Here is a 25,559-nt window from a genome sequence, read left to right as displayed (position 1 = left end):
TTCATCGCAATATTCTTTTGGTTTAGTTGCATCTGCAATACACATATTAAGATATCTATCAGCTTGTTCGTTTGTTTGTTTCATTTTGTTGTATTTTATGTTTCTGTACCGATGTGCTAATGCGATAGATTTTCTTTTTCTTTTTTCTTCTTTTTTTGCTAATGCTTCTCTCAGTTTCTTTTCTCTGTTTTCGAGTTATATAATATAGGATTTAAGATTTTCATACATAATACTTTCTACGACGCATGCTTTTCATTATGCATTATGGAAACCGACGATGGTAGTTATTAAAATTTTCTTACATATGTTTAGCGTTTCATTCTTTATTAAATTGTGTCGCCGTATTTTGTAAGCGCAGATACGCGCACGCGTGTGTAAATATATATATATATATATATACATATATATATATAAATGTATGCACCGTATAATATATAATATGATACATACATGTATATAGATATACGTACATACATAGCAATCGTACGATTAATATGTTTCATGTATTCCAATTATATATAATAATTCAATTTGTTCTTGTCCATGTATTACATATATATATATATGTGTGTGTGTGTGTGTGTGTCTGTGGGTATGTATGTATGTATGTATGTATGTAGTTTTATATACGCATGTGTGCCTGCGAGTGTGTATATTTATATATATATATATATATATATATATATATATATATATATATATATATATATATATATATATATATATATATATATATATATATATTGTACATATATCTATATCTATATATATATACACACATATACATATATTTATAATATTTATTCTTTATAGTTCATTACTTAATGACATATACGCTATTCACTTAACTCATATTACTCATATATATAATATATATGTCGCTATTCATTATCGTTAATATTATTGTTATTATTTATTATTTATTATTATTATTGAATTTAAAAAATGTTTGCCGTACGAATCGACGACCCACATCAATTCACGTCGACTGACTAACACATCTCGCCATACGTGCATTTCCGCTTCCGCCATTTTATATAATACGCTACTTTCGTTCCCAGGTAAAAAATTACAAAAAAGAAAAGTCTATCTTTTCCCCCACATTCAACAGTATTCCCAGTTTCGTTTTCTTCCCCAACGTTTCGGTGCTTTGAGAAATATATCTTACATATCAAACGTATATAATATGTTTCTTCATTTTTCGTGTGTTTGTATTTTCGCAGTATTTCTTTTTCCCCATCTTCTCTTCATCCTCTTCGTCCGTTCCATCGTGCCTCTTGAGATTTAGCAGATTCAGTAATTCAGTAATTCAGTAATTCAGTAATTCAGTAATTCTCTCATTCTCCCACTCGTTGCACGTCTCTTCGCGCAACTTCGCTTCCTTCTCTCCTTCTATCCCCTTCCTCCTCCGCGGCTTTGTCGCCCGTTTCCTTCACCTTCTCCTTCTTATTCTTATTCTCCTCCTCTTCCTCCTCGACCTTATCGTATCATCCCCTCCGGTTTATCCCGCATCGCAACGACGTTCACCCTCGTTCTCGCGGCATTCTTCGCTGTGCGGCAGACGGAGTTTGCGAGGATGTGATCGGCGTGAGCTCGGAAGATAGAGGCTCCCGTTCAGCAAAAGAGCTAGAACACCGACTGCCACTGGCATGTGGCGTTAGATTAAGCGAGGGAGTCCTGAAACCGTGAAACCTTGAAAACCTTCAGAGCGACAGGATCAAGGCTCAGGGATCGCGGAAAATCTGACGGCCATCGGGGCACGTGGACAAAGGCGACCGATTGGTGCCCCGTTGCGCATCCCCAGCCAAGTTTCATCAGCACGGTACCGACGTCTCGTTTTTAGTTTCATCGGCGGATGTCTCCTCGTTCATCGCCTTCGCCTTCGACTGTAACACAAAAATACCATCGATTTATTATCAGTCCGACGGCCGCACTGCCGACGAGATTCGACACTGTAACATAATATATATATGTGCATATATATGTATATATATATAATAAATAATAATACGACGACCCATCGGGTTTCCCGATTGTTTGCTCAATCCCCTTCAACCTTATATCCCCTCCAATTGCGCACGTATCTCGTGTTACGCACCTATCGATTATGCATAAATGCGCGTGCGGGTTTTCGTTTGCCACGAGTAAACTAAACATCCGTCAACGTATGTAAACGTAACGCGATAACTGCGTTGTGAGTCTGTCGCGAACAAGGGTGGTTTTTAAAAACGTTGGTGAATTTTCTCCTGCGGGAGGCAGTGAAAAGAACCTGCAGGGATAAGGAAGGAAGGAAGGAAGGAAGGAAGGAAGGAAGGAAGGAAGGTGTCGTGACCAAGGGACGAAGAGTTTGCACTTGGAAGGGATGCAAAGGACGAGGGCGAGTGAAAGGGAAAAAATATGTAAGACGAGCCAATGCTGCTTGCTGCTTGCTGCTGCTGTTGAAAGCCATTGGGGTACAAAGCCGCAGGAAACACGATCCTGCTAAAAGCCCAGCGCGTCGTTCAACCCCACGTGCTTTACTCGGCCCCGTTAGCATATTGCAGCTCAACATTATATAGAGTTGAATATATATATATATATATATGTATGTATGTATGTATGTATGTATGTATGTATGTATGTATATACATAGAGAGCCCTACCTGTATAGGATTAAGAATTGTATGCAATCGTCTACAAACAAGTAACTATATCGTATGCTCATATATGTATACGTATGTGTAAAGTATCCAACATGGATAACTGTCCAGACTTGTTCGAGAATAAACAAACTCATGCAGTTTTCTTCTCGTATTATACGTAGACTATAGAGAGACTGAGGCTTTTCGATGAAGGTCACGTTTCCAGAGATGTGAGACAAGATTTTTTAAATATTTCTATTCTATTTTTAGAATGCGAGAGACGGAGAAAAGGAATTTATGTCTGGTATTTCAGGTAAAAAGAAAAGAAGAAAAAGACAATCTTTGTCCGTAATTTCCCGGGAAACAATTAGATCTGCAAACACGGCGGAAGTCGGGATATCTAAGAACGATGAAGGTAGAAGAGACGGCGAGCTAGCCGGAGATGAAGAAAATTGCACTTGTATGACATATTGTAGAGAGGAAGGTATATATAATAAAGGTGGTCGTAGAAGTGGATGGCCGCAGCAATTTAGTAATAATACGAATAATTAATTTAGACGCCCTAGGATACTTAGCGGGACTTGGTAGAGAAATTTCCCTCTGTACAGGCGCATAGTTAGGTGGAACTGAGCGAATATGTATTGCCTTAGACGACTTTGGTGCACCAGGAAGCGCCGCCTGCTTGCCGCCTTCGGGCAGTCGGCAACTTGGTTGGCCAACAATAATAGGAGAACTTGAAATTAATGTAATTGCGAGTTAATTGGATTTGTTCTTTAAACAAACCATTCTGACGCGGCTACGTCACAGCGGGTTTATACTCGCGTTTATACCCTCACAACTAGTTTTATGCACATTGCGCACGTATTTCGTTATGAAAGGAATCGCGGCGGAAGAAATACCCGCAGCGCTATACTACCCGCATACATACGTAATATTATACCTGTACGTGCATTACACATACACGTGACCGCCTTTGTAAAATCCATTGTTTCTATCAAGACTCCGTTCTTTCCTTTTATTAATTAACCCAATAGACTCGCGCACAGCGACCATTCAGCTCCGCGTGTATTATAAGGTTAATTTCGATTGTCTTTATTCCCGCATTTCATTCAACTTTAGTTCTTGAATTGATTAAAACACCGCGCCTCTATCGGTCGTCAACGAGCCAGACCGATAATTGGTGATAGAGTCTTATGACTCGAGTATCCCCCTCCACCACCACCACCCCCGTTCATTAGCGTTTAATTAATACACCATTCCGGGAATCCCGTCGAGGGTAAAACGGCGGCAGCCACCCTTCGCTTCTTTCCTTGTTCGTGTTTGCGGCGCGGGGATGTTTTTCGTCTTCTTGCATCGCGACTTCGCCGAGCCTTCGTTGTCACAAGCAAGGGTGGGAAAAAAAAGTTGGAGTTGAAAAAAATTTTTACGACTTCTTTAATTTCAGAAGAGAGAAACTGAAAAAGTCCAGACGATTTTTTGTACGACCTTTCATCGAATAATACGCGAGGCCGACGTCAACTACGCGTCTCACGATGACTTACCAATGACCGATTATACGCTTATAGTTTATATTTTCTCCAATCTCTGAACGCGTATACTCCGTGAGAAAAATATTTTCCATCAACACCCGCGCTTCCATGCCGCGATGGAATTCGTACGGAAATTATCAGCCCGATAACGCGAAGCGATAGCCCGTGAATTAATAACCAACAATAATCAGCGTATCACTGGCAACGCGTGCGGTGCAGTGATCAATAATCACTCCGCAAGCTCAAACGTGTATCCAGGTTACCTCTGCATGCAGACGTTACTATTATTTTTCTGGATGCACACGATTCTTCGGTGTTACGCAAGAGTTTCGATAACGCCGGAGAGCTTTTTTTCGTCCGAGTAGCCGAGCTTTCGTTTCGATTGACACAAATCCATCCAGTCAAATTTCGAACACGTTTTTTTATTTTTTTTTTTTATTCAAACTAGCCGATTGCAATATTTTTGATTCGTCATTCCGAAAGAAGTGAAAAATGGTGAAAATCAATTAATTACGGCGGATGAATAGGGCGCGTTCACTCCCTCTATGAAACGGATAAAACCATTCATGTGTATGTAACATATACACAAAGCTTACGCGGAATCGAACAGAGCTTGCACGTGCCGTTCGAATTGACGTTGATCCGTATGTACTTCATTTGACGTACTGACGTTTGATGTATAATTGATAATCGCACCGGTCAGGCAAAGCCAGTCGTAACAAATGACGATCATTAGCCTTTGACGTGCTGCATGCCACGGAAATAATACCACAGTTAGTCAATCGCCACTGACACGCGATATAAATACATACATATACGTACATCGCACGAAGTATAATTCGCTCGTGTGTAACAATTTCGAAATTGAACGTTAAAAATCTTTTCCGACTTCCAAACTTTTTCTTCGTAACTTTTTTCAGTATCAGGATTTTGCACGCATCTTGCGTGGGATTGATCGATCGAATTCCACTCGTGCCTCAGTCACACGGCAATTTATACGTAATGACAAATGAAATCGGCAGCACGCCTGCTCTTACCTGGATGAAAATTTACCTTGTTAAAAGAAGGGTGAAACGGAGAAAAAAAAAATACGTCGAACGTCATCCTGTGAAAGCACAGCATCGTTTCGGCTGGTCCAGTTGGATATACACGTATGTATATATATATATATACATACACACGTATATGGACTATGCATGATGCAGGTCGCTTGCAAGCCCAAGCTATTCAACCTTTTGGGATGCTCGTTAGCGAGCGTGAAAAAAGTCGAGAGGACGATGAAAGGTGGAAAGCGTCTGCGACTGTACGCACGGAGTATGTCAATTGAAAACGATTCAACCGAAGCTGAATCGGGGGTTAAAATTCGGCGATTTGATCCGCGCTACAGACCTTGGGGAATTCAAAAGCTTCGGTCATTTTATGAATGTAGTAATTATTCGCGCAATGTGTACGACCAGGAACGAAGTTTCTTGAACTCCCGGTGTATAGAGGGTGTCGGTTTAAGATAAGAGAATTTCTAAACTACCTGCAGTGAAGGAACAATTTCTGGTCCGCGCGGTTCTTCTCTGCAACATGCATGCATTAGAACGTACATGGTAAAACTTTTTCTCCAGCATGACGGAGTTTTATGAAGCGCAACGCGATGAGGAAAGGCACATAACGTTGGGTTGCAGGAAAGAAGGGAGAGGATGAAGGACGGAAGGACCGCAGCGGCCTAATTAAGTCGGCAAACACGGCCGAGGTCGAGCATTTCGTCAAGAGAGTCGACCCCTGCAACGGTGCGGGGGCAAAGGAAATGGCGAAAGATTTAATCACCTTTCGAAAATTTAACTTCACTCCACGCACAAAAGACCGGGACGTGTTACCGACATTGCCGGAGCTAGACCGCGGTAAGATTTTGCCAAAGGACACCAGACGCAAATTGCTTGATAAGCAAACCATGGATACGACTGAAAGCCTGAGCCCTGTGTCTCGAACATAAGATGACGTCTAGCTTAAACCGTGGGTCTAACCACTTACGCACCAAGTTACAAACGATTTCGAACAGTTTCAAACGATGTCTAAATAATTTCAACTGGTTTCAAACGATTTAAAATGGTTTCAGATCGATTTAAAAAAGTTTCAAAATGAATATAAAGTAATTTCGAACGGTTTCAAATTAATTCAAAGTGCTTTCGACCTATTCCAAAACGTACGAGACCGTTTCTTTTTTTTTTATCGATTTCTAAATGATTTCAAACGAATTCGACGACTTGAATTGCGGGGGAAGAAATTGATTGAAAAAGACGGCGAACGCGTATGGATAATGCGATCTGACACACAGGGTGAATGATATATTTATATTGCTGCAAAGCGACAGAGTCAGTCGCGACGATAACCGATTACCATGGGTGAGGTAGCCAGACGTAACAATCCATACGCCATCCTCGAATCCCCCATTCTTACTTTGGGGCTAATACGCACCCTCCTGTTTTGGAGGCTGAGACGAGAACCCGAGGACCCGAGGCGCGTGTGTTTTCATCTTCGACACGCGTTGAAACTCGACGAACGTGAAAGCAGAAAAAGGTAGACGGCGGCACCAAGTATATAAGAAAAGAAGAAGCGGAAGGTTTCGGAGCGTTTCCAACAATTGCAGATCGTCGGTTAGGCACAGGAGTTTCGTTTTGTTCGCAATTTCGATACGTTATCGAGTGTACTGAGATATGAATATTACAACAAACTTCTTTCTTAGTGAAAAAATATATATCTCTGGCTGTTGCTGAAAATATACCTATGTGCAAATGAACCTCGCGTTTAGAAAGGCCAGTCTTTTTTTACACCAAGAATACTTACTACATAAATCACATTTTCCGCATGAAAGTAAGTGGCAGAAATTTGAAGACAAAAATTAGCTTGAAAAAAAAAAATTGTTCAGTGTATTTCACGTAAGCAGTTTATAAACCTAAAAGTTTTAATTTTGGGGTACATTTGTATACCTCGAGTACATCTGACAAAGTATCAAAATTGCAGCTAAATCCAAATTTTTGTACCTGATCGCTTACGTACAATTGTTGGAGTTGCAGCCATTGTTCTTCGTGTACTCCGAGTAAAATGAAAGCTCGTGATGATCGCGACAAAAATTGTCATATTTCGGATAGCGTTGAATGGTGTCCACCAGAAAAAAAACAACACATGGCGAACCGTTCGCACGCAGTTTCAGAAGCCGGTACAGATTGCATCGCGTATTCCGGGTAATTCTCATTTCTGTCGAGGACGACGTTTGTGAAAAGTCGGAACGGGCGTCCTTTGATTAGTCAAGCAGACGGCCAATCGGTAAAATCCACACGCCGCACAATCAGCGAGTTTTCGGTACGCGTACTTTTAGCGCGAAAAGCAATTCGAGAAGCGAGTAGAGTCAGTGTCTGTGCGTGTGTGTTTGCGAGTGTATGTGCGATGTGCGTAGGCTGTGTGCAGGGCACACATATATGCCGAAATCCTGCGGGATGCAAAGGCGATGATATTCCCCGGCGAATAGGAAGGGGATAGGTACGAAGTACAATGGAATACGTGAAAGACGATTTGAGGATGCGAAAAAAAAAGAAGAAGACGAAGAAGGAGAAAAAGGAAAAGAAGGTACAGGAAAGTTGGACAACCAATGTACGTCGCCAGTTTCATTCTTGACTTTATATGAAAGCGCGACAAGGGCTTCTGGGGTTCCGGATTTTCCAGGAGAGATTCAGGGTCCCCGGGATCGGGGATCGGGGATGTCGCCCTGGCATCCTTGGGCGGAGAAACTTTACGGTCGTCCGCTCCACTAAAGTATTAATTCGATCAAAGTTGACGCCGAGGCGCCTGGCGGGGGCGTCGGCGTCGGTGGCTGTGGCGTCTTGGCAACTCCGGTTATACCCATCGGCCCGGGAGTAAATCGGATTATGGTAAAATATGCGTGGCATCCGAACCCGCACAATTAAGTAGGTACAGGAGGTGACGCCTATCTCATACCGTCGACGGTTCAGCCTGCGGTGCATAACGGATCACCGAGTCGTAACCCGGATACCTGCACCAATGACGTCGCGACGTCTCTCTGCAACACGTGGTGCATATTCCACCCCGACGCAATATCACCCAGCCAGATATCACGCTTTGTTCAAATATACGCGGACCATTTCATACGTTGCATCGAATTTCCATCATTCATTCGAATTTTCACTCTTCGGATTTCGACGTGCTTTTCATACGTCTAAGAAAGTTTTTTAATCACAGATTAAAATTATTCAACATTTTCTATGTAAAAAGATAATCTCGCAACATTGGGATTGTTATATTCGTCAAATATCACCGTGCGCCCGTCATTTGTACCGTGAGTTTTTCTAACAGCAATATGATCCGTGCGCCTGATTCGGGCAACCGGAGTTACAACTCGTGTTCAGGATGATTCACCGTATCCCGCCACAGCCGTTCCGAACGTCAAAGATTATCGGTCGAAATAACCCGAATATTAAGAATTCTGGCAAATGATGAAAAATCGAATTCGGACAATCAACTAAGGCGATAATAACGAGGTAAACCATATTAGGACTGTCGTGAAATTCAATTTGACGTTCGGAACGGCCGTGGCGCGATACGGTGCTCAACCTGAACTTGAGACGTAACTCCGGTTGCCCGCTTCAGGCGGACGCATCGTTTCACCGTTAGAAAAACTCACGGTACACACACAGCTGCGATACTTGTGCAAGTTCATTCACCGAATGACATTGGCCTTATACCAGAGTGTATCAAGGCGCAGCGAAGCGAGCGATTCGCTATGAAGAAAAATCTCTCAGGGAGAGAAGACCGCGGTATACATACCTACAATACGTAACAGAGCATTATCCGCAAGGAAATTGAGAGTACAAAAACTTGACGATATAATACATGCAGAGAGGATGATCGGATCTGGGAAAAGAACTATAAGGGGGATGCGGGATGCTGTTGCACAACGGAGGAGAATGGGGAAAAGGATGAAGAGCCTGCGGTGGTGGGGTCCGGTAAAGATGCGGGAGATAGAAAAGACGGGGGGAAAACGTTCTTCGGTTTCAAAGCCCCGGTGCAGGGTACAAGGATCGTTCGACAGGTGGATGCCGAAGTTCGAACACAGTCGGAGCTCCGAGTCACTCAAGTTGACAAGTTGGCCTAGAACCCGCAAGCGAATACGTTCAAGTCGGTAAGGTTAGTTGATATTATCTCTATCCAAGTCAGTCATCAAAACGGATGACATCCGAAGTGTTCAGGTTCACGTTGAGCTAACTCAATCAAACTGTCGGTCCTGTCGTATCTCGGGAGACGATATTAACAATGCACGGTTAAATTGTCAGTTTTCAAATTGATACGTGACCTTCAGAAAGTGAAATAGAGCACAACTGCAGATATCGAGAACCTAATTGCAATCGGAGATCAACGGGGGAGCTTAAAAATTGACACCTGACCAATCAGCGGACGAATAAAATTGACGATTCATGCGAGCTTCTTCGACTTAATACAGACCTGCCAAGATTGGATTCCCGTGGACCTTTAGAACCAAATTACTTATGAAACGAGCCAAACGAGGAAAAGCAAGAAAAATTTTCCTCTTAGCGCACGCGTATAGAATCGTAGGTTACAATGACGTGGAAATAAATTCAAAATGAACAAATTATTACAGAGCTCGTAGCTACAGCTTTGTCTTTCACGCACGGGTAAAATATCCGGATACCTTTCAAGAAGCGATGAAATTCAAGCACAATATTACCGGGACTTTCGGAACACGCTATTATCGTATTAGGAATAACCGAATGCATGGAATCTCCGCAGAGCCGAATTCGCGGAGTTGTTTACGACTGTGGTACGGTAACGAACCTCGTCTGGCGTATGAATGAAAAGCTCGGGGGGTTAATCCGGCAGTGATTTTGGTAATTTTCGTGTAATTTTCATCCGGGCTCCTTTCGTTCGAATTTAATTGCCTGCAGCAGGTCGCTCACGCGTTGGGGGGATAATCGTAAGCCGGCTGATTTAAGGGGCTAGACTCGACAGAGCTTTCGCGTCTTGCCGGCGGCGTCGAGATGAGACGGACGCGTGCGTTGCACGGACTGACGTATTGATTTGCATAGGCGGTATTCGCCGATCCGAAAGCGACAAAATTTCTGGATGCACGGTCACGCGGTTCCGAGCTAATATTAGCACCCTGGGACGATCAATGGCCGGCGAATCCCGGCTTCTCTCCTCGTCCTTTCCCGAGAGGAAAAAAAGGCGACGAGACCGTAACGAGGTGTAATCACGTTCCGGCGAGGCGGCGACCGTTCGACCGTCAAACGGGCCTTTCTCTACCCCTGCAGGGCGAAAAATCCCTCGGAAGGAAGAAGTAGGTGGGCATAAAATTCGCGCGTGGCTACCTCTACGCGCCGCGTTCTTATTGATTTTCACTCTCTTCGGTATTACAATTCCACCGCGGAACTACGGGGAGCTTTTTACCGCCATTCACGAATCCCCTGCACCGAACAGGCTTCGGGGGCGAGGCGAAGATAGAGGAGACTGATGTTAATTTTCTTCACGACGGAAGCGTTCCTTCGTGTCATTCCGTACAACATGTACGTACGTACGTCTCTATACGGGATAAATTCCGTCGCGGGAATTGCAACGAATAAAAGCATGTGAGTACTTAATCGATATTACGTAGAAAAGAAGACCGTTTCAGCGATGACGCAAACTCTATATCTGATGACTATAATTCCGCTATGTTAAGGGATCATCTTGGTGTAACGGGTCTGACTTTCGCGATTTGTTATTTTAATGGTTAAAATACGCTAATCGATCTGTTTTTTTTTTCATGTCAAACCAAAGCACTTACGAAGAACAGAAAATAAACTTTTAAACGTTTACTTTTATTTTTTATATACATTTTTCAAACGGTTTTCTCGAAACGTGGTTTTTCAACAAGGTGGACACTCTCGAAGGAAGAGTTTCGAAGCTATCTGTCTCAAATTTAGACGCAACATTTTTCACCCCATTCTTTATCTTGCTATGGAAGCTTTATTTTCTTGGAAATTTTCATGTTTTTCTCAACGCAAAACTGTCGAAAAACTATGATAAATTCGATACTTTATTCCCAAACCACCGCCATTAGGTCAATTTTGAATTTGAAGAAAAGAAAAAACTGTATACCAAGATAGCGGCTTTCGCACTGATTAACAATCATTTTACAAACTTTGTTTCAGATAATATTTACGACCACCATCGTGTCCATCGTGAGGAGTCCTTTTTTTCGAAGTCATTTTCAACCTCATAAAATAATATGAGAAGACAAGAAAAAAAAAAAAATGTTTAAAAACCCATTTTCTATTCTTCGTGAGTGCTTTGATTTGAAATAAAAAAAAAGTCAGATTGATTGCGTATTTCAACCATCAAAATAAAAAAATCGCGTCAGCTATTTTTCAACCCCTTAACTTATACTCTGCCTCCTTTTTCTTATACTCGTGGAACCTCGTTATCCGTACACAGAAATTGCTCAACGGATGCAGATTGTCGGTAATAATTTCAATCTCTAAAATTGTTCGCCGCAAATCGGATGTTTGAACACTAAATTTGCTCATCCGTTGATACTTAACTTTTCCCTTATTTCCCGACGTCCAGTCGTCTTTTTCGTCCTTGAATTTACAAATTGAACATTTTTTCCACTCTCAATGCATTATACTTACATGCGTGTAGAAAAAGCATGAATCAAATGTAAGAAAAGACAAAAACAGAGATAGAGAGAGAGAGAGAGAGAGAGAGGCTCGATCAATGCATGGGCATAATCAAAGTTCGCGCATTGTTTCGCGTACAGGTATACGGTATGCCTTATAGAACAGGAGTAACTGTGCGAGAGGCGGCTTAGTAATTGATGCCGAAGACAGTAGGAGGGTGGAGGGACGAGGGGTTCGTTTTTCCGGGTTCCTTTTATCCACCCGGCTCGAGATTATACCTGGTTGGTTAACCGAAGTGTCTGGACCAATCCGAAAATAATTATCGACTTTTCCTTTATTCGAGTCCCTTCGCCGGCTCATCCCTTAAAGCTAAGGGCCGAGACCCAGCCCGGCCGAAACCTGCCGAGCTCAACCCCTCCGCCACGCAATCCCACCCTCTGTCTTCCCTTCTATTGGAAAACTGATCCTTCCTCTCTTCCCTTTTTCCACCCTCTCCCTTTTCTCTCCGTGTTTCAGCGCCTGTCCCCGTCCCCGTTCCCGATATCGATATTTCTTCTCGTCTGGCCCCTCCAGCCTGCGAAGTGTCTCGACTAAAAGTCAGCGGCCAACGGCGACGGCAGCGGGGGCGTCGGCAGTTTTAATTAACGCACGCAAATTATATACAGAATGTTCAAAGATAATTGCAGCCCGTGATTATCTCCCCCTCCTCAACGGCAGTAATTTTCTACACACAGATATACGCGAGGAGTACAACGATGCGGATAAATTTTTCACCTATACACACACGTTAGGTACGTGTACATGTAACATATATACACACCAGCAACGCCATAAAATCTTTCAAAAAGTGTAGATACACCCGTGTATTGGAGCCGCAAAACGGGGCGCAGTTTTTTCTTAAATTCAATTCCGGAACTAAGGTATAGTATTGCTGCGGTCCGATTTCAATTCCGTTAATTTATGTATTCGGATATTCCTTTGTAACGCAACTATGCGCGTAGGTACGAGGATTTGTGTAGAAGCGGGAAAGTAGAGTTTAAATCCAACGTTATACCGCAAGTATACATCATTTTAATGTCCTAATCGTGAGTTATGAAGGTTCCGGGGTTTACGAGAACGAATTCTTCGCCATCCCGGTTCAAACAACAAACGTTTTACCGTCGCGTATAACGCTCTTCCAAGATTGAAAAAAAGTAGGTATTAGTCGAGAGATCTCGTTCCTCGCCGCGTTTCCGGTTTAAACAAAAAAATATCGTTCTCAAAGTCGCGTAGAAAGCAGTGAACTCGTAGGAGAAGAAAAACCAAGGAAAAACGGAATCGCGCAATGCGGCAACAAAATTTACTGCACAAACTCGTGTGCAAGGACTGACATTTCTCACTTACGTACAAATTTTCGTAATATCGTTATTTCTGGACAAAGTTTCGGGTGAAAATTTCACCTCCTTTAAACTAATATAATATTACACGCGAGGAGTACGCTTTCTGATTTGTTTCGTTAATACGGTATTATTCGGTTCGAAATCACTTGTCGCCAAGATTCTGTGTAGTTTGATTTTATTCCCGGAGGAAGTGACAGGTATATTACACGACATCACGTAGAGGTACGAAACGTTGAGCATCCCTCAAATCGGTGTATAATATCCCCGGGTATGGGGAGGGCGTCCATAATGTATACATTAATCGTGAAAGTGCACCCCTAAAAGATAAGACAGGTATGGAAAGGTGGAATATCACATCATCGAGCTGCGGAGGGTGCACAGCGTACAGTCGAGTATATGTATATAAATACGTGCACACATGCGTGTAGGTAATATGAGCCGAGAATAGTCAGTCGTTTCGCGGGAGTCGAGAATCGCAGAACCATTACGCGGGTGAACCGCGGATAGGAATGGGAATTGGGGATGGGAATGGGGATGGCTGGGACATCGTAACGAGGGTTAAAACGATCAAGCTTCTTAAGAGGTTAAAAGCGTGCCTTCGTTAAGACCGATACAACGATACCTGTATTACGGGCGTATCGCCGTAGAAAATGGCACTTTCCTCTCTGATATCTAACCGATCGTCCGCTACGTTCTTTCTATGATCCCCGACATCATAGCTCGTGCAAAATCACCTCCTCTCAGACTCATTCTTAACCATAATTGGTGAAATTCATCCGAGAAGTGATATTTCGCTTCAAAAATGAGTTCTAAGAATCTTCGAAATATATCCAGATATTGTTCAAGGATTGCAGAAAAAGCTCTCTCAGTTTTCCTGTCCAAAATTGATTGTTTAAATATTGTGGAAAAAAAAAAAAACAGCAAAGTTGGAGAAAACGCCAAAAATGTCGAAAGGAAACCGTTTCGCACGAAGAATGACGCCAAGTGGTTCATTTTCACAACTCGAGGACTCTACGAGGGGTTTGAAAATTTCTTTCGAGTGAAATACAGCCAGAGTGACCAATTCGGGTTAATTCTGCATTTTCGGGGATTACGTGTGTTTCACGCCTACAGCATTGCCTAGCCTAACCGTTCCAAGATGCTATGCTGCATAGTGTTATAGGTGAGAAGAAGCAGCCGAGTTACAGTCGGAGTGACGAGGGGGAGGGGGTTAATAAAGAGTAATTAATTGATGAAACGAAGCGCAGGCTAATTAATTAGGAGCCCAGGACCGAGCAACTCTGCTTCCTTACGAATAAATATATATATATGTATATATATATATATATATAACGCAGGTATATACGTATACACGTTAACTTTAACAGCACTAGAATACTCCGCGTCAACTTAGCTTCACATTGATGAAATTCATTATGCAGAAATACCGTCAAAAGTTTGCTGGCTCAGTCGGTTAATATCGGAAAGACGACGGCGGCGGCGGCGGCGGCGGCTGCGGGAGGGTTGGAGAAAATGGAAGTGGGAGGAACACTTTGTAACACCGGCTTTCGGCGAATGCTAAATATATCCACGAGATCTATACCGTGTGCGTGTGTTCGTGCCTACGTAGTCTGTATAAATAAGTACCATACGCATGAGGGTGCAGATCCTCGCTTCCTCGAGAATAACGAGTATAATACCCTTAAACAAGTTGATACCGTACACCTTTGCAAGTACGGCTTTTCGAAATCGGCTGCTCTCGGGTAATTTACAGAGTGAAAGTCGTTGCTTTTTTTTTATCCTTGTCCTTTTTTTTTTCTCTCTCCAATATCAAGATTTTATTCTTCTTGTACTCCTCAGTTTTTCCAAATAATATTAAGAATTCAAAATCTTAATCTTACCTTCTACCTATTGTTACAAAATACATGTGACAAACGGAAGCGGGATTAGTAACAGGAAGAAAATGTAAAAACGTTACAGACTCTTGTAATAATCCCTATTCAAAGGCGAGTTAGAACCGTATTTATGAATTATACACGAATTCGTTTTTGTATAACCCGCTTCGCCTCGAACTTCCGTGCGGTACGGGTAAGGTATGTAATACAACGCGATTCCAAATGTAAACCAATTCAAGATGAATCGCTTAAAATGAAATATCTTTGATTGTAATATGCATGAAATTTTTTTTTCAACGAGTTGCCGCGCTGCTTTCTCGATCAATTTTTAGCACAGGTGACTGATCTGTTAGCCGAAAATACGAAAGAGTATACAGAATAACAGGAAGATAATACCTGGCTCCGCCAGCTGACCTGTCCCTAATCCTCTTCCTGTTTCCTAACTCTATTCCGGTCCTCCCTTTGCCCGTAACTAATCTTTCTTCAACAGGCATCGAAGACACTGAGATCGACGCAGTGACTGGACCATCTGAAGAAGGATAAAGGCCTGAAATTCGAAGCAACGAAGAGCTTTGGCAATCTCAGTCTCTTCGACACGGTGCAAAACACTGGTAGAAAAGGGCTCCCAATACGAATTTCTCTTTTTGCGTTCTACCTGTTGGACGGAACACTTAGAGAACCCTGCGTGCAGTTAAAGCGCAGACAACAATCTTGTCGTAAAGGTAAAAGAGTAAATAGGTTTCTGTGCTAAGCTAGTTACAAAGTGCCAAAGCTGCAGGTATAAAATGGGAGAAAGCTGTATGGTCCGAGCCCGCGATACAAAGACGCAGTAAAAAGACTACCATTCGAATTGAACAGGCGCTAGGCGTGTAGTTGACGTGATGCTCGGCGTCGTAATTTCTGGGCCACGTAATTATGGAAAAACATAAGACAAGTCGAAAATTATAACAGATAAAAATTCAGCCAATTCGGACGATTGTTTAAACGATTTAGACGACTCTAGTTTCAAAATTATTTCCACAAATTTTAAGTCTATGGTAGCAAAGGTGTTTCTTGTCAAAGAATGTCAGTATTTTACACGATGAAGCCTAATGCGCAACGAATGTTTATAGTAGAAATTTGCTTATAGAAAATTACTCACAGCGTTCAAATTGCTTGACCTTTATGGGTTCTAAACAAACAATACATATTTCAGAAATATTGATCCTGCAGCAAAAAGATCGCAGGTTAAAATGATCGGAGAGGTATACGCAATCGAGACAGAGAGCTAAAATAAAGGAAACAATGTCAAAGGCTTTGCATCGAGAAAATCACTCCTTCAGGTGTATGTATGTATGTATGTATGTATGTATGTATGTATAAACACACACACACACATGTATACACCTTTTGAAAGAGTGGCAGGAGAAAATTCCTCTGCGTCAGACGTCAGTCACCCTCAATTTTCTCGATGCCTTTGACATTGTTTCTCTTATTTTTCCTAAACATACATACACAGTGTATACATGTGTTATTGGATTTACACCAAGAAAAAAAAGTTTATTTACTGTTAACAAACGTATATTTGTATATGACGAAATAAATGTTTCGTTATTATTATCAAATTTTCATTGAGCTGGATACGATTTGTCAACTACCGACACATTTTTATCGATCATTATTCGGCTCAACTAAAATTTCACAATAACAACGAAACATTTCTTTCGCCATATCCAAATATACTTTCGTTAGCTATTAACCAACCTCTTTCCTCGGTGTACTGTGTATGTATATCGGTGTTCACAGGTGTATATATATCTAGAAATACGCATTATAGGTACAGGCGTGTAACATCCAGAATCCGCGAACGGACAAACGTTGCTAGTTCGAAAAGTCGAGGATCGCATAAATACCTGCTGCAACGACGCCGTTACATAATGCAGGGCGACGACTTCCCGTATAATGTATATTATATATACACATATATATTTAAGAGTGTGTGTGCCCGTGTGTGTATGTCTTTATATATATATATCAAGTCTTCTCCGTGCACACGCGGTGGGTGTGAGGCAGTTATCTCGGGAACGAATCGCTTTCCAGAAAGCGTATACGTCTACACACACATACGCAAACACGGCCAGGCGCATATCTACAGAGTGTTAACAAGGCCGTTAGAATTCCTAGCGCGAATTCCAGAGTCCTGTGGAATTGAAAGGTTTAATCGGCGCACATTTTTACACTGCGCGTACAATAAGTGTATAAGACGACAGTGCAGAGCATCGTATATCTCGCAGGAGAAAGGATGCGTCGTATGAATTGCATGTACGTATATGTATACGTATTTTAGGTATACACATATAATATGTACGGCTCTGGAAAATATAAATAAATAATAAATTCGTTGCGGATCAGAGGGGATTGCGTATAGTGCAATACATATTGTATGTACGTGTACTTTGTGCACGTAAGGCCTTAAATTTTCCACGCGTCGTTGGTTAAAAGGATGAGCCTTTTATTTGATTTTTCGCTTTTCCCCTATGCTGAAAAAAGGAGGAGAGGAAAAGCCTCCGCGGTACGGAAACGGAGATGACCGTTGGTATACGTGCGGAAAATTCTACCGTTGACCGGAAGTACAGAGATATCGTTCTAGCCACCCGGAAGTTGGCTCTGATTTACGAACCGAGTAGTTCGTAGCTTTCCACTCTCCTTCTCTTCCCCATCCCCTTTCATCATTCTCCGCGGAGGTATAAGATGAAATCAGATTCGTCCATCCCGACACTCGATGTACAAATCCAGCAACCTTCGCTCGGTTTTTTGGAATACAAATACAATTTGGATGTGTTATTAATGCGCGCTATATGATACGGAAATCCTCCAATTTTCACTTCGAGCTATTTTATCACATTTTCGTATCGAACTTCCGCCTTCGAACTTTCAGCGTTTCCTGTTGGACAGCAAAAAATATATAATTAAAAAAAAAGTTTGATGTTTCCGAATATGAAATCCATTATTAGAAATATTCAAAGAACCAAAGGATAAATAGGGTTTGATTCAGTTTATTGATTTATTTTATTTACTAATTTTTTTTTTTTTGTTTTGGGGGGGGGGAGCAGACTTTCCGGAGTATATCTGGATATTTTTAGCGTTGCAGATATGAAAATTGGATCATAATTTAATCTGTAAAAATAGTCCAGCGATCTCGGATTCTCTGACAATGAATATATTTTACACTCCTGGATTATTGATACGAATTTGATTATGATCCCGTTTTCACCGCACTCTAAAAATTTAACGATACGGGCAAAAATGTTTGCTTCACGAGGCAAAAAATATTAAAAGAATTTATCATCATCCCTTTCGTATGTGCTGAATTATAAATGTTGACGAAATGTGTTTTTAAGAGTTCCCGCAGAGGATGAATCATAATTATTTTTTTTTGTTTTTTTACTCAAACAAATACGTTGGGTCGATTTTACTTCCGCCGTCAAAAAGTGCCAGAGCTTCATATTGATATAATAATCAGATTGCAACTGGATCGAATTATTCACTGTAAAAAGTTGACCGAAAGAACTTGTAATTTTTCTACATAAGTACAAATTTTACATTTTCGACGAATAAGAACTCCTTACAGATCTTGCAACGAAATTCCAACTGAGAATTAAGAGTACGTTACAACATGCGCAACCCCCACGGCTATTGAGCCCGCATGAATAAGCTCTGGTTTAGTGCTCAGACAGCGCGGCGTAAACGTGGGCAAATTCCTTACATGCATTATTGAGGAAGATGAAAGAAACTTCCTGCCCGAGGAGTCTATGCAGCCGGGGTAACGGCAGAAGGAAGATCAAGTGATGCTACAGCGTTCTAAACTGCGCGCAATATAAACTAGCCAAGCTGCAGACTCCAAAAGTTTAAGTGCGCCTTATTGCAGCGGAGAAAATTCTTTTTTATTTAATTTTTTTTTTTTTTGTTTCTCATTTTTTACACGTTTTATACATTACGAGCTGTAGGTACTTCCGGTGTAATTTTGATAAACTTTCGGCGCCTTTATATCGTAGGTATATAATTTTCACAAATTTTTTGGACGGTTATTTATTCATTGCATACTGTATGTTATAATACTAATATGATATTGTGTAATTATGAATGGTATATTTTACATATCCAATTAAAAACCCTGTGGAAAGATTTCAGATCTCTAATTCAAATGCAGTATAAATTTCTAATCCACATAGGATTTTTTACTCGATCGTAAGCGAAACTGCGTGGACGAGTCTATACAATGATTATTGCGAATATTTTACAGGCATAGATCGTGCACCCTGATCCCGTAGAATTTCCGCTTCGTGGAATTACATGTGAAATTATTTTACCAAGAATGATTGGTGGTGGGCGGGTTTGAATCAGATTGTCAAAATCAGTGCGATTCAAGAGGAACCGATTTACAATTTACCCAACTCCTCGGGTTGTTCGTGTCTTTTTTTTTCCTTCCTTCTTTTCGGCACGGCAAAATCAATCTCGATCATTTGCAAAGGAAATCGTCTTCTCCAACGTCGAAGTCTGTATAATCTCTCCCCGTACAGAAATATACTCTTCGCGCGATTGATTTGTTTCTTTTCGGTCTTTTTCTCCATCTCCATGGAAAAGTGAGTATAATCGATATTTCTTAACGAATGCTGGGTAAAAGAAAAGAAAAAAAAGCCGAAATCAGATCAGATCTATCTTACCATGCTATGAATATACATGGCAGGTTCTAATTTCATCAATGCATGTTCTATGACATTGTACCGATCTTTGTGGCGATTATAACATTTACACCTCATATTACGAGCAATTACGTATCATTGACTTGTTGTTAATCTAGAAATAGACTGTAGTAAACGCGATTCAAGTATAAATATAATTATAAGTATAGCAACCGATAACCCCATGGCTAGTGGTACTGGATTACCTCGACATATTCCCGTAGATATGTTGGAATGAAAAATAAAGACAAGTGGTGCCTATCACGCCTCGCCATCGAACCGCAGCACCTTTCATCTCCTCAAATTCTCAATTCGAGATCCTTTTCAACGCAATGAAAGCCGCACGATTAATAACGTCATTGACGGAAGCAGTCGGTCAGACAGGTAAGTCGATCATTTGTCAATACTTTTCGTATTCGTATTGCCGATTCCTCGGTCTGCCTGTTCCTACAATGCTTTATACGCTTTGTAATACGTGCCACGAATTGCAGCCAATTACTCGGATCGGTGCCACCGCCGTGTGAAAGAGGCCGATGAAAATAAAGATGAACGGTAATTCTATGCAGGTTTAAGAAAAAGGGATAGAAATATAAATGATGGCAAATAAAATGAAAGAAAGAAAATCCCGTGCGGCGGGGAAGAAATCACCGGGATGATAGCTGCCGACAGGCGACAGCTGAATGGAATTTTATAAATTGGTTTTACTGCCTATACATATATACAGATTTCCCGTTTGACGCGTATACCTAGGAATGAGGGGAAAAGTAGAATAAAATAAAAAGAGAAAAAAAAGAAATTCGAACGATTGGAAGTATTGTTGACGATAACGCAGGGTGTTATCTTCATCCCCTGTGTTAGAAGGGATGAGAGGCGTCCCGCAGCGTTTAACAATAAGTCAACAATTCGAGCGACAGTAGAATGAAAAAGAGAAAGAAAGAAAGAAAGAAAGAAAGAGGAAAAAAAAAGAACTCTTTCAAATTACTTTCATCATCGTTTGTATAAAAATCGCGAAGCAGGACGAGAGCGAGCTTTCATTTCCTTGGAAAATAAAAACAAAAGCAAATACAAAATAACTGTAAAGATGAAGAGGAAAAAAGGCGTCGTCTGTACTTGGTACTCGGCACTAATTAGACGGACCGCAACTTTTGTCGTTTGTTTTACGGGTATTCCTGGGTTTCTATGTATATACGTTAGACATAGTATACATATATACAAGTATACATATTATTATACTTGCGCTCGGGGAATGATGTGCAAACGGTATAGCCGAATAAGGCTGACTGAAGAAAAGTAACGAGGCTAGTTACAGCCCTGAGATAAGTCGCTTATCGTTAGCTTTATTGCGTCGGCTTCCTCCCGCAGGTTCAGTTTCTTATATTCGTTGCCCGAAGCGTTCCGCTGCCACCCCGGAACTTATAGACGAGCAAACCGCGTCGTTGTGAAATTGGAAGAAATAGTATTCGACGCAGGTAGATCAGAGAGATAGGGCAGAGTAAATTATAACGGTTGGTTAATTTTCTCCCCTGTAGCAGGAATTAGTATTCGGTAAGTGTGAAATAATCGACCATAGCGCAGTTTTCGTATAATAGGATGAAAATTAACAGCAATGCTTTTACCCTCGTATAATTGAACCTGGAACAGGTAATTGAATTCTTCGCGTGGAAAAATATCGTTAGCAATTAGGTGAACGATGCAATCGTTTGCAAAAAAATAAATAAAAATAAATACATAAAAACTAAATAAATAAGAAAACAAAGGTAGGATGAAGAGAGAGAGAGAGAGAGAGAGAGAGAGAGAGAGAGAGAGAGAGAGAGAGACAGAGAAGGGAAACGAAGATATAAGCATAAGCACGAAGAGATTTTAAAAACTAATGAAACACGTTTTTCGTGTATATACAAACACGCGGCCTTCGAGTCATTTAGTTCCTTTTAATACCGCACAAGCCATTGTTCGTTGCTACCTTAATTACTTCGTTGAACAATATTAAAGACAGTAGATGTATAGCTTTCAAGTATTATGCAAGTGAAAAGATTAAAATATAGCAACATTGTATAACGTACAGGTGTAGAGAAGTCTTTTTTGTTTCCTTTTTTTTTTTGCTCCCCCCACCCCCCTTTCCCTCCTCCTTTTCTTTTCAATTTCCGTTATCTCTCGCCCGGCGACCAATATCCTTCAGCATTAACTTCCGTCATACCAAACCAAACACGCGTCGCCTTCGATATATCAAATTCGTTCTTTCCGCACCGGCTATGACAGATCAGCACTCGAACTCCATGTTTTTGCTCTTTCAAACCGATGGGAATTTAGCTGCGACGCGCGAGTCGAGCTGTGGGATAAAGTACCGTATACCGGAGTATTGTAAAATGAATACCAGAAGAACAAGTTCGCATTCCAAACACTTCGACTGCAGGTCAGGTGTCATCAAGCTCAACTTGACTTACAATGACCAGTAAAGTCATCGAGGAGGATAGAAATGAATATTTTTAATTCGTTTAGAATCTCTGAAAAGCATGTCAAGTCGGGTATTAAAAATCTTTACAATCCGCACCACACTTGAAGTGCACGTAGGAGATGAAATCAACTGTAAAACCATTAACCATACGTATAATGGGATTCTTCGTGAGCAGTCTGCAAAAATGCAGCTCGTTACCCGTGGAAATTGTTTATCTACAGAGTGCAAGTACTTTGGGGAGAATGAAAGGGCGCGATTCATCCCCAGGCATAGCTACTAGAATACTCAGCACCCCGTGAGATCGGATGCATGAACCTGCACCGACCATGGGGGAGGTAGAAAAATCCGTTATTTGAACTCCAGTGTCTTTCTTGGCTGCGGGAACAAACGATGAAGCAATCGCGTTGCGAGTTCATTCCAAAGGTTAAAAATTGTTAACTCGCCCTTTGGCTGAGGCTGGACGGGTACGTGTATAATGCAATAACAACTCGACAACGTTCACATGTCCAACGGCACGAAATCTCCTCCTCTCCATTGTACATGTAGGAACACGGCGCACGATAAAACGCGTTTATTTTCACCAGGTTTTTCAAACGAACTTGAGGGCTCGATAGATGTAGAGAGGTTGGTAGGTGCTCGTAGTTCAATAACGAACGAACGAACGAACGAACGAACGAACGAACGAACGAACGAACGAACGAACCCACCAACCATCCAACCCACGCTCCATTCTCTATGTGTAGACTATGTACTGGGTGTCCAACTTTGGGAGAAATTGGATTCAAGTTACACGAGTTGCAAAAAATGAGAACAGCGTAGTGTCACATTTGGAAAATTTTCGTGGTGACCGTTTGGTACGGTGGGCCAAATGATCGACCTGACGTAAGTCGTTCCATACGTAAAACGATTGTTCAGAACATCAGGGTACAACACCAGAGTATCCGATACACATTGTTATACGACCGTTCAATTAAAAAAAGCAGCACACCCGGTACGACCGGCGCTGCATGTGTACCCTGGACTGGTACAGCTATAAGGTGTGTACAACACACGTGTTCGTTATAGCAGTGAGTGCAGATCATGCGAACAACAATCAATAAGAGTGAAGAGCTTGTGCAATAACGTGAGAGGCGGGCTTTGGGAGGCGGTAAAAGGGAAGAGGAAAGAGGAAAGAGGAAAGAGGAAAGTGGAAAGAGGAGGTGCGGAAAGCCGGTGCTAGCCGCAGGAGAATTGGAGGGAATTGGAGGAGGAGTTGGAGGAGGAGGAGGAGGAGGAGGAGGAGGACGAGGAGGAGAGAAATGGTGAACCGAGAAAATAATAATGGCTCGTTATCTTGGGCAAGGGTAGGACCGACGTATGTACCTGCTACTCACATGCGCCAGCATTCACGAGGGAGAGAGAGAGAACCGTTTCCTTTAACAACAACCCGCGCTCTTCTGGACGACGGGCAAAATGGGCTCAGCTATACGCGCAAGTATCCATCTTCTACTCTGTCTATTTATCTCTCTCTCCAGCGCCATCAAAATCATGACAATCACTACTAATGTCATCATTCATTTTCTGTCATTTATCTTTTCTTAAGTTGGTCTTTTCATTCCTTTCTACTTCTTGTAATTTTGTATCTCTGGGACTCCAAGTGCTTATTTTTCTATTCGTTGTCCTTAGAGGAGGCCATCAATAAAATCTATTCCCTCCTTTTCTCTTTATTCGATGGCTAGTTACAGTTTCGAGAAGACGACAATTCAAAAGATGACAAAAGATGATTTTACGCTGATCATCGAGCTTGCCATCGTGCTTATAATGTAACAGGGTACATATTTCTCGCCAAGTTTCAGTATCTTCACGCACACGTGTGGCGTGTGGGTGAATTCACATGTCGCGTGTTTGGCCTCAGCACACGCCACCGAGATACAAGGACAGAATAGAAGTGGGAAGTGCGAAACTTTAGGAGGGTGTACAACGTTTCGATTCCCCAGAAACTCCGGGTCGGTGTTGAAACAGGTTCGCAGTTATACTTGTTACAGAACGCGCGTCCTGACCTTGGTTAAAGTTGGGCACAACTTTTGAGGAATATATCTATCTACACGTGCGCGTACGTTACAACCGGTGCGCATATGCATGCCCAAGCACCGTTAAAGACTCCGAAGGGGATTCGATCGCCGGAGGGTCTGTTTGGACGTATCGTCGCGTACCCCAACATGACGGAAGAGTGTCGAGACGGGAATTGCAATGGGGTTGATTACATCACAGCCCTGCAGAGTTGTCCTCCTCGTGTACGCGGACGAGGATGATGCGAGGAAAGAGGAAAGAGGAAAGAGGAAAGAGGAGAGAGGAGAGTGCGTGTGCTGCGCAATAGTGAGCGTTGATTCGTGCGGAAGAAACGACCCTGGTGTAGTATGGTGGTTGGGGTATGAGGGAGTAGAAGGAGTGAGAGAGAGAGAGAGAGAGAGAGAGAGAGAGAGAGAGAGAGAGAGAGAGCGAGAGAGAAAGGACGGAAACTCAGCTTGGTCCGGCAGAGAAAATTGAAGCGAATGTTTTTTACGACCAATCACAAAAGTTCGCCAAAGCCAGGCCCAGTCGCGCAGCGTTTCGCGTGCCAGCGCGTTTACGAGCGGAATTATCACGAAAACAAAGCATAAATAATCTCGCGACACTCCTACGTCTGTGGTGCCTATACTTTCTACTCTACGCCGTTATACATATCCACCCCAAGTTGATTCGCTCTTCCCTGCAGCATACACGCTGTTGGCAAACACTTTTTACCCGTGATAGAATTTAATATCACAAGTTTCAAGCTCTATCGGTTTCATTGTTTCAAAGGGTACGCGAACACCTTTAGTTTACCAATTTTTTTCCACATTGATTAAACACAAGCCCGTCAAACAAATTTTCGCCTGCTAGTTTTACGCAACTCCTGATCGTAAAGTCGTCCATTTATAAAAAAAAAAAAAAAAAGTGGAATCGTTCGCCGATGACTTTGAGCATTTAGGGAATACTTTTCCAGTAACGGGTATATAAAAACGTATGAGAATGGAACGTCCATACTTTATCTCGAAGAGGCCGCACAGTCTACTTCTAAATACGGATCGTTTCGCGTCGATTGATTCTCAATTGAGTTCTTGTTTCCCAACTTTCTGCTGAGAAGCTGGCAAGCAATGCCAAAAGCGTATAGATTTGCAGCAAGCGTGACAGGTATTCGTATGTGTGCAAGGTCGATCTCGGCAGAGAATATCGCGTGGCAAAGAAGTGCGTGAAGAGTAAAATAAAGCAAAATGAGAGGATGGTTGTGGGAGAATGCAACGATCAG

The 25,559-nt window shown here is 41.9% G+C and overlaps 1 protein-coding gene across 6 annotated transcripts in view; it reads right to left on the bottom strand.

Moving 5' to 3' along the window:
* Window positions 1–771: 771 nt before the first annotated feature.
* The window catches only part of LOC107224732, a 115,785-nt gene continuing 90,997 nt past the window's right edge, over window positions 772–25,559 (bottom strand). For 5 of the 6 annotated variants that reach the window (XM_046735694.1, XM_046735693.1, XM_046735695.1 and 2 more), the window contains exon 6: window positions 772–1,886. In XM_046735694.1, the coding sequence (XP_046591650.1) occupies window positions 1,815–1,886 (72 nt within the window). In that variant the 3' untranslated portion in view covers window positions 772–1,814. The remainder of the gene's footprint in view (window positions 1,887–25,559) is intronic. The other variant, XM_046735697.1, reaches the window with a different exon arrangement.

This window comes from Neodiprion lecontei, chromosome 3 (genome assembly GCF_021901455.1).
Source record: "Neodiprion lecontei isolate iyNeoLeco1 chromosome 3, iyNeoLeco1.1, whole genome shotgun sequence".
In the NCBI taxonomy this organism is placed as follows: Eukaryota; Metazoa; Arthropoda; class Insecta; order Hymenoptera; family Diprionidae; genus Neodiprion; species Neodiprion lecontei.
The sequence above is the reverse complement of the archived record's forward strand: the minus strand, read 5'-3'. Positions and strand labels throughout refer to the sequence as shown.